Here is a 12,211-nt window from a genome sequence, read left to right on the forward strand (position 1 = left end):
CACAGCAGATGAGAAGAAGTCTGTGTCATCTTCTGTGTGACATCCTCCTTAATTTTCCCTTTTTCAGTTTGAACATACCAAATTCTTTCCATTGCTCCTTACAGGACTTAGTTTCCAGAGGCCTTCCTCGTCTTCTGTTCTGGTTTCCAGAAATGTACACAATAATCCAGATACAGCCTGACCAGGGCAAAGCTATCACTTCTGGTTATCTGCAGGTTGTTCCCACCAAAGCAACAATTCAAATGACCAAACCTAATGTGCAGTACCCAAAAGTTTTGGAAAGCAAAAATTCTAGCCAGAAAGGTATGAGCAATGCTATGAGGAGAAATCAGGAAATACCTGGAAATGGCAGAGCCAAATTGAATCAATTGAAATAATCAGTTGAAAGAAAGCAACATAGAAGGTGCTTTTTTTCTGGAACACTGACTTCTTTCAGAAAAATCTAACATTATCAGTAAGTACCATATTTCTGAATAGAACTTACCATGCTGCATTTCAACAAGACCCACATTGAAAATCTGCTGGATTATACTTAGACGAAGCTTCCCATCACACAGGACAACAGCTCGTTTCTCAGGTGTTACTGTTCCAGAAGACTCCTTCTATCAAGAAGAAACATGTTAGCTCAAGTGTGCTCTTGGCAGTTTAATTTCATCCCTTGCATATAATCTTGCTTGGATAGGTTTGCTTGTGCAAGAGGGTTATGCCTGGTTTAAAAAAGACCTCTGAGCAAGCACCCAGAGCTGCGTGCACTGGGACACTTGCAGGATGAACTCCAGATAAGCATCTCTCCACCAGGCCAACAGTATTACCAACTCACTCTGTGCTGACCAGGGGCGAGGGGAGAAACCTAAATCAGGCCCATCTCTTTCTTTTTATGCTTTAAATAATTGGTACAGTCAGTCCATTTGACAGCAACTGCCACCAATTACAGGGATGGGAAAGCTTCAATTATTTACCACAAGTTCAAGAGCCACCAAGGAAACTGGGCTATAAAGAACATGCACTTAGGATATACACATTTGAAGTACTAAATGGATCCCATAGTCCTTCTACAAAACACCTCTCCCACTCACCCTAAGCTTAATTTCAGCAGCATAATTTAGGGTTGTGCAGGAAATCGCTGACCCCTTTAGCCCCCAAGGGTAGCAATCCCAGGAACCTTCATCCCTGTGTTGTTTTGTGATGTGCAAACCTGGAAATTGTGGGCTTATAAATTAAGTAATCCAGAGGTCACCCAGCAACAAACCATGGGCAACTGCTGGATTAACTCTGGATTGTTTAACCCATAGTCTTGGGGTTTGCACATCATGATATAACACAGAAACCAGAGCTGTTACCTGAAAACAGGAACTGAAATCACACATGGAACTTCTGCAGCAATTCCTGGGTAAAACAACTCAAAACTTGCTGCTGCTAAACCAGGTCACTTTGTTGTGGCTATTGCTGAATAATTGCCAAAAATCCTGGCAAATCTACTGCAACTCATCCAGAGATTTACCAGTAGTTCTTCTCTGGGGCTATTGTGTTTTGAGGGAAGGCAGAAGAAAAAAAAGCCCATGCCACCTACTCATGAAAATACCTTAAACAGGCTTGAGAGCACTATTTTGATGGCTTTGGGATTTTTGTAATATTTAAAAACTGTAAGCCACCATGGGTGACTTTCAGAAATACAGGGCAGAATGTATTAAATAAATAATGGGTAAAATAACTCCAGATTTACATTCTACCCAACTCTTATTTATCACAAAATTGCATGTACTCTGTGACTTATGAACAAGGATCTGCCAGTCAGCGCAAAGGATGATGCTAACAGACAGAGCCCCAAGTATACTGTTAGATATTTATACATTTAGCCTGTTCTTCCTCCAAGTAGCTCAGGCAGGCATACATGGTTCTTTTCCCACTCTCCTTCATTTTATCCTCACAACAATCCTGTGAGGTTGGTTAGGTTGAGATATGATGACTGGCCCAACATCACTCAGGTAGGACTCATGATGTGAAGATTTGAACTTTGGTTTCTCTAGTCCTAACCTACCAGTCTAGTTACAACATCACACTTGCCCTCAATTAAAGTTTCCAGAATTCCCAAGGATACTTCCAACCTTTCTTAGACTATATTGTAGACTTGGTCACACAGCCAGCCCCTTTGTTTGTACACATGGAGCTTCCAAAGACACTGATGCATTCCCAAATGGGGAATTTCCAGATGCTTGCATCTTCCCAGTCTTCTATGCAAGAACAGACTCACTGTGCTAGATTTTTGCTTCCCTCTCTGATTTTGCAGCAGACCAAATCCCAACAGGATTTTTCAGAAGGAAGGTACACTTTCTCAGGAGGAAGGTCACCAGCATTTTAAACACAGCTGATTACTATGAAATCCCTGGATACATATAGCTTTTGTTCAAAAGTTACCTGGTAAATGATCACAAAAGGAGGTTCATGAGAGGATGGGTATCGTGACAGAGTTTTTTTCCCAGACCTCAGCAGTTCTGTCAGTTCAAAAAGCTGCTGTTGCAGTTCTGTAAAGCTGCTGCACAGTCTTTCTAGATTTTTAGAAATGTAACTGGCCTCTTTTTCACTTCGCAGTAAGTTACTTTTTGATGAATTTGAAGTCTCATGGGAACTCTGCACTTCCTTGTTTGGCAAAACAGACACATTTGACAATCCTGAAATGGTTTCAAGTCCTTGAAGAACCAGTGATTGATTTGCTGGCTCAACATTCAATGATTCCAGGACCTGGGAGAAATCTTTAGAAATCTTTTTTTCTTTAGAATCTACCACACTCATCAACAGGCTTTGCTCAGTAGCAGGGCTCTTGATTTCTTCTATGAGTTTTCTTCCATTTTGAGGAGACTGAATAATAGGACAACCTGGGAGCAGCAATCCATCACTCAGCAGGGCAGCATCTGAATAATGTGATTCAGTGGGCTCTCTTTTCGCCGGGACATTTGCAAAGCACACCTGGGATGCTCCAGAAAGTGCAGAAGAACCTTCTTTGCCTACAACTTCTTTGATCACTAAACGAAGAAGGTACTTGTCTGAGCGTGAAGAGGGAAGAAAAGCAGGGTCTGTTAATTTCTGTTTCCCAACCAATATTAGTAACAGTTTCTCTGTCAGGAAGCAAAGTCCTTTTGGCCTCTCACTTTTTTCCAGTTGAATCTGTTGAATGTTAGGCAAGTGAGATGAAGTTAAAGAGTAAACTAAGATTATATGACAAGTATTGGAGGCCACAGCCACAGTCTGTGTTTTAGAGTCAAAAGTCATTATATCTGGGACCAGAATGCCAGGGACACTGACCTTTTTGGTAGCAGTCACTTTTCTTTCAAAACTAACCAAGATCAGGTGTGAAGCATCTTGGCCACTTCCGGTTAGGTAATCCTTGGGTTTTAGATGAATAAGAGGAGTGTTATCTGATTGCTGTTTGCTAGAAGGGAGACGGGTCAGATCCACAGGTGAAGATGCTGAATTCACGACCGGCCTAGATTTGTCTTGGTCTACCAGTTTTTTTCCACCATCAACGGAGTGCTCTTCTTCACAGCTCAATGAGGTAGTCTGTGAGGGAACTGAGTTTCCAACAACCTCCGCTGGGATTTCAAATGAAATGCCTGCATTCAAGCTACATATCTTATCTAGGGGAAGCTCAGTAGCAACAGCCACTTGAGAACTCAGCGTGGCTTCGATTGCACAGATGTAGCCTCCCACATCAAAGACTGGACAAAAAGAGCACGCATTTAAAGTTTTCTGTTCATCATCCCAAATATAGGAATGGAGGGCACTGCCTATCCCAACCACCAAACGGTCACCTTCCTCCGTCCAGCAAGCACAGTGGATGAGACCAGTGCCTTTAATATCAGCCTTTATCCGGGAGTTGTTCAGACGAACAGAGTGCAATACAGAAGTGTCCCTTGTCGTAAGCACAGCCAGGATTTCTTTTTTGGGATGCCAGACGCAGCCCTGAGGAAGTATAGGGAACAGCTCACTAATTTCACTGATTTGATAAACCATCAGTTTGTTTCTTTCAGAAATGCTGTAACAGAGTTGCCACATGGTGATGTGTTTTTTATGCTGAATAGCAAGGAGTGCAGGAACATCTGGAGTGCATGATGGACCCCAGTAGAGTCCAAGCACATGTTCAAACTGACCAACAACATTGGAGTTGCCGAATTTAGGTTCTCCATTATGTAGGTATAAAGAAGTCAGTATCACTTGCTTTCCATCTGTCCAGGCAATCCCATGCACAGGGTGGATGGCCTGGTATAAGGCATTGAGGCCAGTTCTTAGCAATTTACCTTTTCCCAATTCCATCTTTAAGTTCTAACAGAATGCATCTGTAAAGGAAACAAACACTGCTTTAAACATTGTTGATTTCTGTCATATATGACAGAAAATACAAAAAGACAAACAAGCATGATCAGGAGGTATGAGTAACACAGAATCTTCTGTTTTGTCTATTATCAAGAACTTTGCAAAGGTATTTTGTTTGCTGCTGGTAAAATCAGACTACTGGGCTTGATGGATTTTTGGCTTGATCCAGCAGGGCTGTTGTTATATTCTTTTCTGAAGTACTCACCTTTGAAAGTCAAATTCTGTACAATTAATGCTAACATCACACTGATCACTAAAAATAGCCAGATAAAGACTCCACTGAAGCTTTGGTCTTCCACAAATTAGCTAATGCACACAGTATTCATACAAATATCTTTTTTCCTTTTTCCTTTTTATTATTTTAATAACAGTAATGCTTGAAAAAGAAAGAAAATAGGAATTAAAAGGTGGAAAGACAAAACAACAAAGAAACAGCAAGGGATCTTACACTAGTATTACACAGAATATCAAAGAATACACTGTAAGTCAATCGTTATTATCCTTTCTACTTCAGTCACATTTTAAAAAATTAAGTTAAAATTCATTGAAAATGTCTTCTAAATTGCGATTCTTTAACTTTTTCTTTATTCACCTTGACTCAAGTTACTATAACAACACATTAATATAAACATTTGTCTCTAACATATTCTCAGAAGTCTATTTCCTTTATATGTATATGTTTCTGTTGTTCAAATATCAATAATGTATAGATCTAAAATCAAACGGGGGGCCTTCATTGCGCAATACAGAGAAAATGTAATAGAACATAGCAGGCAATATGGAGGAGTGAAGAACCACCTACTGATGAACTGATTTAAAAAAAATCTTGGACTGTGCCGAAATGGACAGACTGACTTTGTCTCTGAAGGAGAAAGAGAATACATACTTCTATCAAACTTGGAACTCTTTTTATTATTGGCTAGAGAAATGGGACTATGCATAGATTTAAATATGTTTACGGAGTACTATAAAAAAAAAAGTATGGGGGGCTGACCCAGTAGGTCTGTTGTTTCTGATGATTGATGGATTTTAGTTTCTTTTTGTTAGTTGATAGAAAAATACTAAAACTTACTTTAAAAAAAACATAACAGGCAATATTTAGAACATAATAGAACCCATTCATAGTAACCTTTTATTCTTTTCCTAGAGAAAAAGTCAGAGTAAAATTATTATAGTGCCCCATTCACTTGCTCTCCAAGTGTGACGCATATGCATTTATGTACATAACATAAATAATGTATTTTGTGACTCCACAGAGGGCTTTGTTCAGATATTGTCTTGGGCCAAAATAGAATAGTGTTGTGGGAGAGAGAGGGAGAGAGAGAGAGAAAAGAGGTTACTAAAACCTCCATGCACATTTGTATTTTTTTGCTTCATTTTTCTTTCTTTTTCTTCCATCTGGGAGAGGGAGGAGAGTAAGTGTGATTTCAAGACAGAAAAGCATAAAGATAGACAAAGAGATTATGAGAGAGGAGTGAGGCTAAACAAATGAAAAAGCCTTGACCTTGGTGGGCAGCTGTCCTACTTTAGCACTGGAAAGGCTGTGAAAGGATAGTCCAGTGTTTAAAGGGATGCTCGGTGGAAGGCTTGTGCAGCCCAAGGCTGGTCTAAAGGAAATGGCCCTCATAAGCCTGGGAGAAAATATGAAAAATATTTTTTAAAGATAATTTCCCTCTTGGACTACATGTACATTTTGGGGTGAGTTGTGAGTTGGGCAGATTTGTGTATTTTCAGAAGAATGAATTGTGGAAGTATGACTTGGTGCAAGTGCACATAAGATCCTACAAGTGAGCAGACCATGGAATAAAACATGCTTAATTACCTACATAATGGAAGCAGAATAAATTTAATAAAGTCCACACAGATTCCTTGCTAGAAGTTCTACTGCAATATTGAATTTGATTTGATAAATGCCAGCTATGTGAAGTGCCAACATCTTGCTGCCACTCAGCAGTGGAAGGGCAGTAATGTGATATCCCAGAATGGACTAGAAGAGTGGATTCCCTGTGATTTTTCACTGAGAAGTCCAGGAATATTTGTGGTTGGACCAGAGGTTGCCAGGGCCAAGTACTGGCTCAGCCATGAAGCTCTTTGAACCAGCAGCTCTCTTGCTCAGCCTAACCTAGCTCACACAGTTGTTGTGAAGATCAAAATGGATGGGATAACCTTGTACAAAGGGATAACCAGCAACAGTGACATATGCTCTAGTAACCTCCTGGTTGGACTATTGTAACACACTCTACATGGGGCTGCCCTTGAAAATGGCTCAGATACTTCAAATGCTGCAAAATAGAGCTGCCAGGTTGCTGTCAGGGACCGGTCATTGCTCCCATATACCTCTGGTCCTCTGTTAGCTTCACTGGCTTCCCATTGAAGTCTGGACCCAATTTAAGGTGCCGGTATTGACTTATAAAGCCCAAAATGGCTTGGACCAGGATACCTGAAGGAACGTCTTTTTCCCTACATGCCCTCTCACCCCTTAAGATCTGCAGCAGAGGCCCTGCTCTGGGAACCCTCCTTGAGGGAGATTAGGAGACAGAATACCCGGAGGAGGGCTTTTCCTGTGGTGGCACCCTGGCCATGGAATGCGCTCCCCAGAGAGGTCCGCCTGGCACTGACATTATATGCTTTTCGGCACCAGGTCAAGACCTTTTTATTCACCCAGTATTTTAATGTTTAAAAGATTTTAATTATGTTTACTTCAGTCATGGGTTGTTAATCTTATTAACATTTTAATAAGTATTAAATGATATTTACGATCTTGTATATTGATCTTGTATTTATGTATTTCAAATTTATGATATTTATGATCTTGTATATTGTTGTATTTATCGAATCTTGTTTGTAAACCATTCAGAGATGCATAGTGATTGGACGGGTTAGAAATATCCCAAATACATAAATAAATACATAAATAAAGACACCCCCCCACCCCTTGAGAAACCTGGAGGAAAGGAAAGATAGACATGTGGTAAATAAATAAGGACAGTCAAGCTTCCCAGAAAGTTCTTCCTTTGAATATGGTTGCTTCATTTAGCTATGCTAGACCTAGCTTCCGCGAATTACTCAATTCCTTATCAGCATCACTGCCAGCATCATTCACTAAATGTATATGTCACTTCTGACCCCAACAAGCAGTCTCAAAGCAACTTACACATAATGGAGAAACCTATGATTAATAGAACAGGGGGGACCAGACCCAAAATCAATAAAAAGCATAATAAGCACAATAATACAAAGAATAAATCCCATAAAACATAATCTAAAGAGAATAAAATGTGAAAACTGTTCATCCATGAATTCACATCTCCCCACTCTCCCAGCCCACACCCAGGGGGCTGTAAGTAATGTCAAAATGCCTGGAAGAATAACTATGTTGTGGGCTCTGTTAACTATGCTGCCTGGCTGCTCCAAACTAGTATTTTCTCTAAAACACCCAGACAGCTTGGATTTCAGCTTCCATCATTCCCAATCAGTCTTGTCTATGGTCAAGGATTTTAGAAGCTGTAGCCCAAAAGATTTGGGCAACATCAGGCTAGGGAAGGCTGGCTTAGTCCCAGTCAGCAGCCTGAACACCCAGTTCTGCACTAGCTGCAATTCCAGACTGTCTTCTGCCTGAGACAAGGCAAGACCCCAGTGAAAAACCTCAAGCAGTAATCAGACCCAGTGGCTCCCAGAGCATTAAGGCTAGATTCTGGCTGTGAAAGTTGGACCATAAGGAAGGCTGAGCGCCGAAGGATTGAGACCTTTGAATTGTGGTGCTGGAGGATACTCCTGGGAGTCACTTGGACAGCAAGGCGATCAAACCGATCAGTCCTAGAGGAGATCAACCCTGACTGCTGTTTAGAAGGCCAGATACTGAAGATGAAACTCAAATACTTTGGCCACCTAATGAGAAGGAAGGACTCCCTGGAGAAGAGCCTGATGCTGGAAATGATTGATGGCAAAAGAAGAAGGGAATGGCAGAGGATGAGGTGGCTGGATGGAATCACTGAAGCAGTTGGTGTGAGCTTAGGTGGACTCCAGGGGATGGTGGAGGACAGGAGAGCATGGAGGAATGTTGTCCACTTTCCTAAGTGGACAACATTTACTTTACTAAAGAACAACAACAAAATCCCCATTCAGACATAGTCAACTACAGTAATAGGCAACAGTGACAAAAGATCTTCAGGTTGAAAACAAAATTGCATCTGTCTTAGCAACAAAAGCTATTGCCAGACTAGAAGAGCTCCACCATTTATTGTCTGCTGGGACTGGGGAATCTGAATGCATAGAGCTTGTAGACAAACAACATAAGATTGCAGCATTGAGATGAACTCTGGAACTCCCCCTGCACCTGAGCAGCACAAGTTGCATTTCATTGGATCCACCTCCTTGTGCTCTTTGCTTCCCACAAGTTACAGTTTCAGTCTGGTAGAGGAATTCTTGCACAGAGAGGGCCTCTCTGGGCTCCAGAAGTTCATTAATTAGCATCTTTTTAAATGCTTGGCTAGTATTCTCCTATCCTGAGCCATTTCCCCAAACCCTAATTTTAATAAAGCTGGTGCTTATGAACATTTTAATATTAAAGCCCTTGGCTACAGGAAGTCGGGAAACACGTTTTCAAAGACTGCAGATCAAGGATGAGTAAAATGGCTAGCACAACTCCTTCCTTCATTCTCTCTGGGATCTCTACTACTTTCCAGATAAAATATTGTCTTAGAGGCAACTTGATTCTTGTGTGAATGCTTCCAGGCTCAGACTTGGGATAAAAGAGTCAGTCATGCCTATTTGGGTGGCCTTAGGAGAAGGAAGGCTTCTGGGAAAGTTAACTGAGAGCAGAACTCCCCAAACTGTGTGTGCCATGAAGGATAAACTAATTGATTAATTCAGTGCTGCTGTGAGGCTTCCATGCCTACCTGTGGAGCCTGTTACATTTCTGTGTGACAAATTGCTCCACTCTCTTTCCCATGCAGGGTAGCTGTATGTCTTGCTTTACACCGAACAGTCCTCTGCTGGAAAGACTGTCAGACAACAGTCCTCTTTTGAGACAGCCTCTATCTGAAGGACTTCTCAGTTCAAGTTTAGCTTCAAGACAAAGTACCATAAGAAGGAAAAACAGCAGGTGCCATCCAGTGGTCCATCTACAATGAGCATCTAATCAGCATACTGATCAGGAGGGCCAAACCTGGCCACTATCTTCCCTTCAACAGGGAGATAGGTCATCCTTCTACCAAAAGAATTACACTCCCTGTGACATACAAGCACAATTAAAATTGATTAAAGTGGTGCATTAAACTGCAATAACAACATGATAATTACATATTTGTTTTCTTTTAAAGTAAAATGTCTCAGGGTGTTAATTTGAATATTTTCTATTGTTTTTGTACTGCATTTTAATATTCTTCTTTGCAAGTTTCTGTTCTGGAGTGGCAATACAAATGCAGGTGGTGAGAGTGCAAGTCTATGCAGATTTAGACAGAAAAAGGTCCTTCAGTTCTCAGCATTCTCCAGCCAGCATGCTGGGAAATGCATGATGTTTTCTGTCTAAACCTGCATCAGATTGCACTCTGAAGGAGAAAAAATTGATTCAGTTGTCATAGGCTTGGGGAACACACTCAACTGGTGCAATGCTATTAAGTATGTGTGGCAATTTACTTCATCACAGCAGAAACAAGAAATGTGTGGGTTTTTCTTTCTGACTCTAAGATTCACTGCTAAAGCTTATGCACTTACAAACACACATCCCCAGAAAATTAATTAATCCCTGAAGATTTCTGGGTCATCACAATTTCACACAACTCACAATATCCTCTTTACAGTAAGATATTCTTGGTTCCTCCTGGGAACTAAGGCAGCTCCATTTCAGTCCTTGCATCAGCAGAAATGTTGTTTCAGCAGGGGTACTTCTGAATTTCCCATTTAACATCAGGTTTCTGTCAATGGTTCCTCACTAGTCAGTTCCACCTTCCTCTGCAGGGCTTATTCTTGAGGTAACATTCCCAGAACTTTGGCTTGAAGCTCTGTAGGGTCTCCTCTCTGCAGCAAGGAGATGCTGGGCAGATTTCCCTCTCTGGATGGGCAGGGCAGGAAGCCACGCTTTGGCGGCCTCCCTCTCCCCCTTCTGCATCCTCTCTCTGTGCTGCTGCTTCAGAAGCATCTCTCTCCTTCTGCTTCCTCTCCCTTCATTTTGATGACCATTTTCTGCAATATATCACTATCACTACCCCCAATTCTACCACCACCACCACCTCTATCACCTCTATCTCTCCATATAAAAATCAATAGGCTTTCTAGCCATTCATAAGTACAGGTTGTTCATAACTTGGGCATAACTTGGGCGTGTCTGTAATAAGGAAGGGTGAGATTTGCTTGCCATCAACTTGTGGGCCACACATTTCCCATTCCTACTTGATAAAGTCAGTGCACCATTGCTTAAAGTCTCAGCCCCCCACCGCCGTCCCCCACTTGCATGACAGCATCAAGTCATTGGCCATATCACAAGCACTGGCCCTTATGGGTTTATGCTTCAAGGAGCACTGATGCAATTAATATACTAAAACCAGAGAGAGAGAGAGAGAGAGAGAGAGAGAGAGAGAGAGAGAGAGAGAGAGAGCGAGCGCGAGCATGTACACGCACGTGTGTGAGACAGTATTCTGGCAGGAGTCAGCTTTTGCAGCTGTTCATCCTGATGTATATTTGTACTATAGAATCCTTTTCCTAAAAGAGTACTCATTAATATATTATAACCGAGAATATGTTAACATGTTTCAAAGCACTTCCTTCCTTCCTTCCTTCCTTCCTTCCTTCCTTCCTTCCTTCCTTCCTTCTGCTACATCTCCTCCTGGTCCGAAAAAGATCATTTCAGTTCACAGCACCAAGTCGCCATGGAGACTGCATCTGTGTAATGTCAAAGAAGTGACTAAGAAATACTGCTAGTGTCTCAGAACTTAATTATTTATTAATTGGGGGTGCCCCCCCCCAAAACAGAGTAAGATTAAATTTCTTGTTACCAAGGCTGGAAAAGAAGCAAGAAATGAAGGTGGGAGTGTGGGAGGAAGGTTTGTCTGTGCAATTACAAATAATTAATTAGAACCACTCCAAACAAGCTGGCAAACATGTAATAGTATCAGTAGTCTGCAATTTAAGCGCCTAGAGGTCAGTGAGTTGGTAAATGCTACAAATAGCAACTAGATTAACTGATATTTCCGGATTGATTTCCAAATGAACTGTTAAACGAGATATGTGCTTTGCTCAGAAATAATTAAACTTGCAGGTGTGTGTGTGTGTGGTGGAAGAGGGGATAAGGCCAACATTGCACCTTTCCAAGTGTAGGAGGAAGGCTTGAAGAATTTGATCTATGTGAATTGCATTGTGAGCTGACCTGATCCACACTTTGCTAACTAATGTGTAGTCTGGGATTAGTTATCTGCTGGTTTTCCCAATTCTCAGATATCCCAGAAGAGAATTAAATGAGTTGTGCCAGATCAGACCAAGAAGTCTAGAATTCTGTTCAAGCAGTGGCCAACCAGTGCCCATGGGATCCCGCAAACCAATCCTCCTGCCCCAGTTCTCAGCAACTCATGTCCCACTATAATTCTCACTGGAAAAGGCCAAAAAAGTAATTGAAAGTGCCTATTTTAGATATGCATATTTTTATTTTTCAAAACAATGCAGATTAAAAGGCAAATTTCATAGTTTTTTAAAGGCACAAATTAATGTAGAAATCTTCCTAAATTGACTTATAGAAAGTGACAAGTATCAGAAACAGATTGATCTATCTATGGAGACCTCCTCTTCTTTTTGCAATGCTTTCTCCTTTGCCTTGGGTTACATGGAGCCTTTGGGCTGCAGTAAGACTGCA

At 41.3% G+C, this 12,211-nt stretch overlaps 1 protein-coding gene across 1 annotated transcript in view; it reads right to left on the bottom strand.

The window, feature by feature from the left end:
* Positions 1-484: 484 nt before the first annotated feature.
* Positions 485-12,211, bottom strand: part of LOC123019600 (WD repeat and coiled-coil-containing protein-like) — a gene marked incomplete at its 3' end in the record, with an annotated part of 30,533 nt that continues 18,806 nt past the window's right edge. Inside the window, exons 2-3 of the mRNA XM_044422600.1 lie at positions 2,416-4,331; positions 485-602 (exon numbers count right to left, since the gene is read on the bottom strand). Of these exons, the coding sequence (XP_044278535.1) occupies positions 485-602; positions 2,416-4,308 (2,011 nt within the window). The remainder of the gene's footprint in view (positions 603-2,415; positions 4,332-12,211) is intronic.

This window comes from Varanus komodoensis, unplaced genomic scaffold (assembly GCF_004798865.1).
Source record: "Varanus komodoensis strain SLA01 unplaced genomic scaffold, ASM479886v1 scaffold131, whole genome shotgun sequence".
Taxonomy (NCBI): domain Eukaryota; kingdom Metazoa; phylum Chordata; class Lepidosauria; order Squamata; family Varanidae; genus Varanus; species Varanus komodoensis.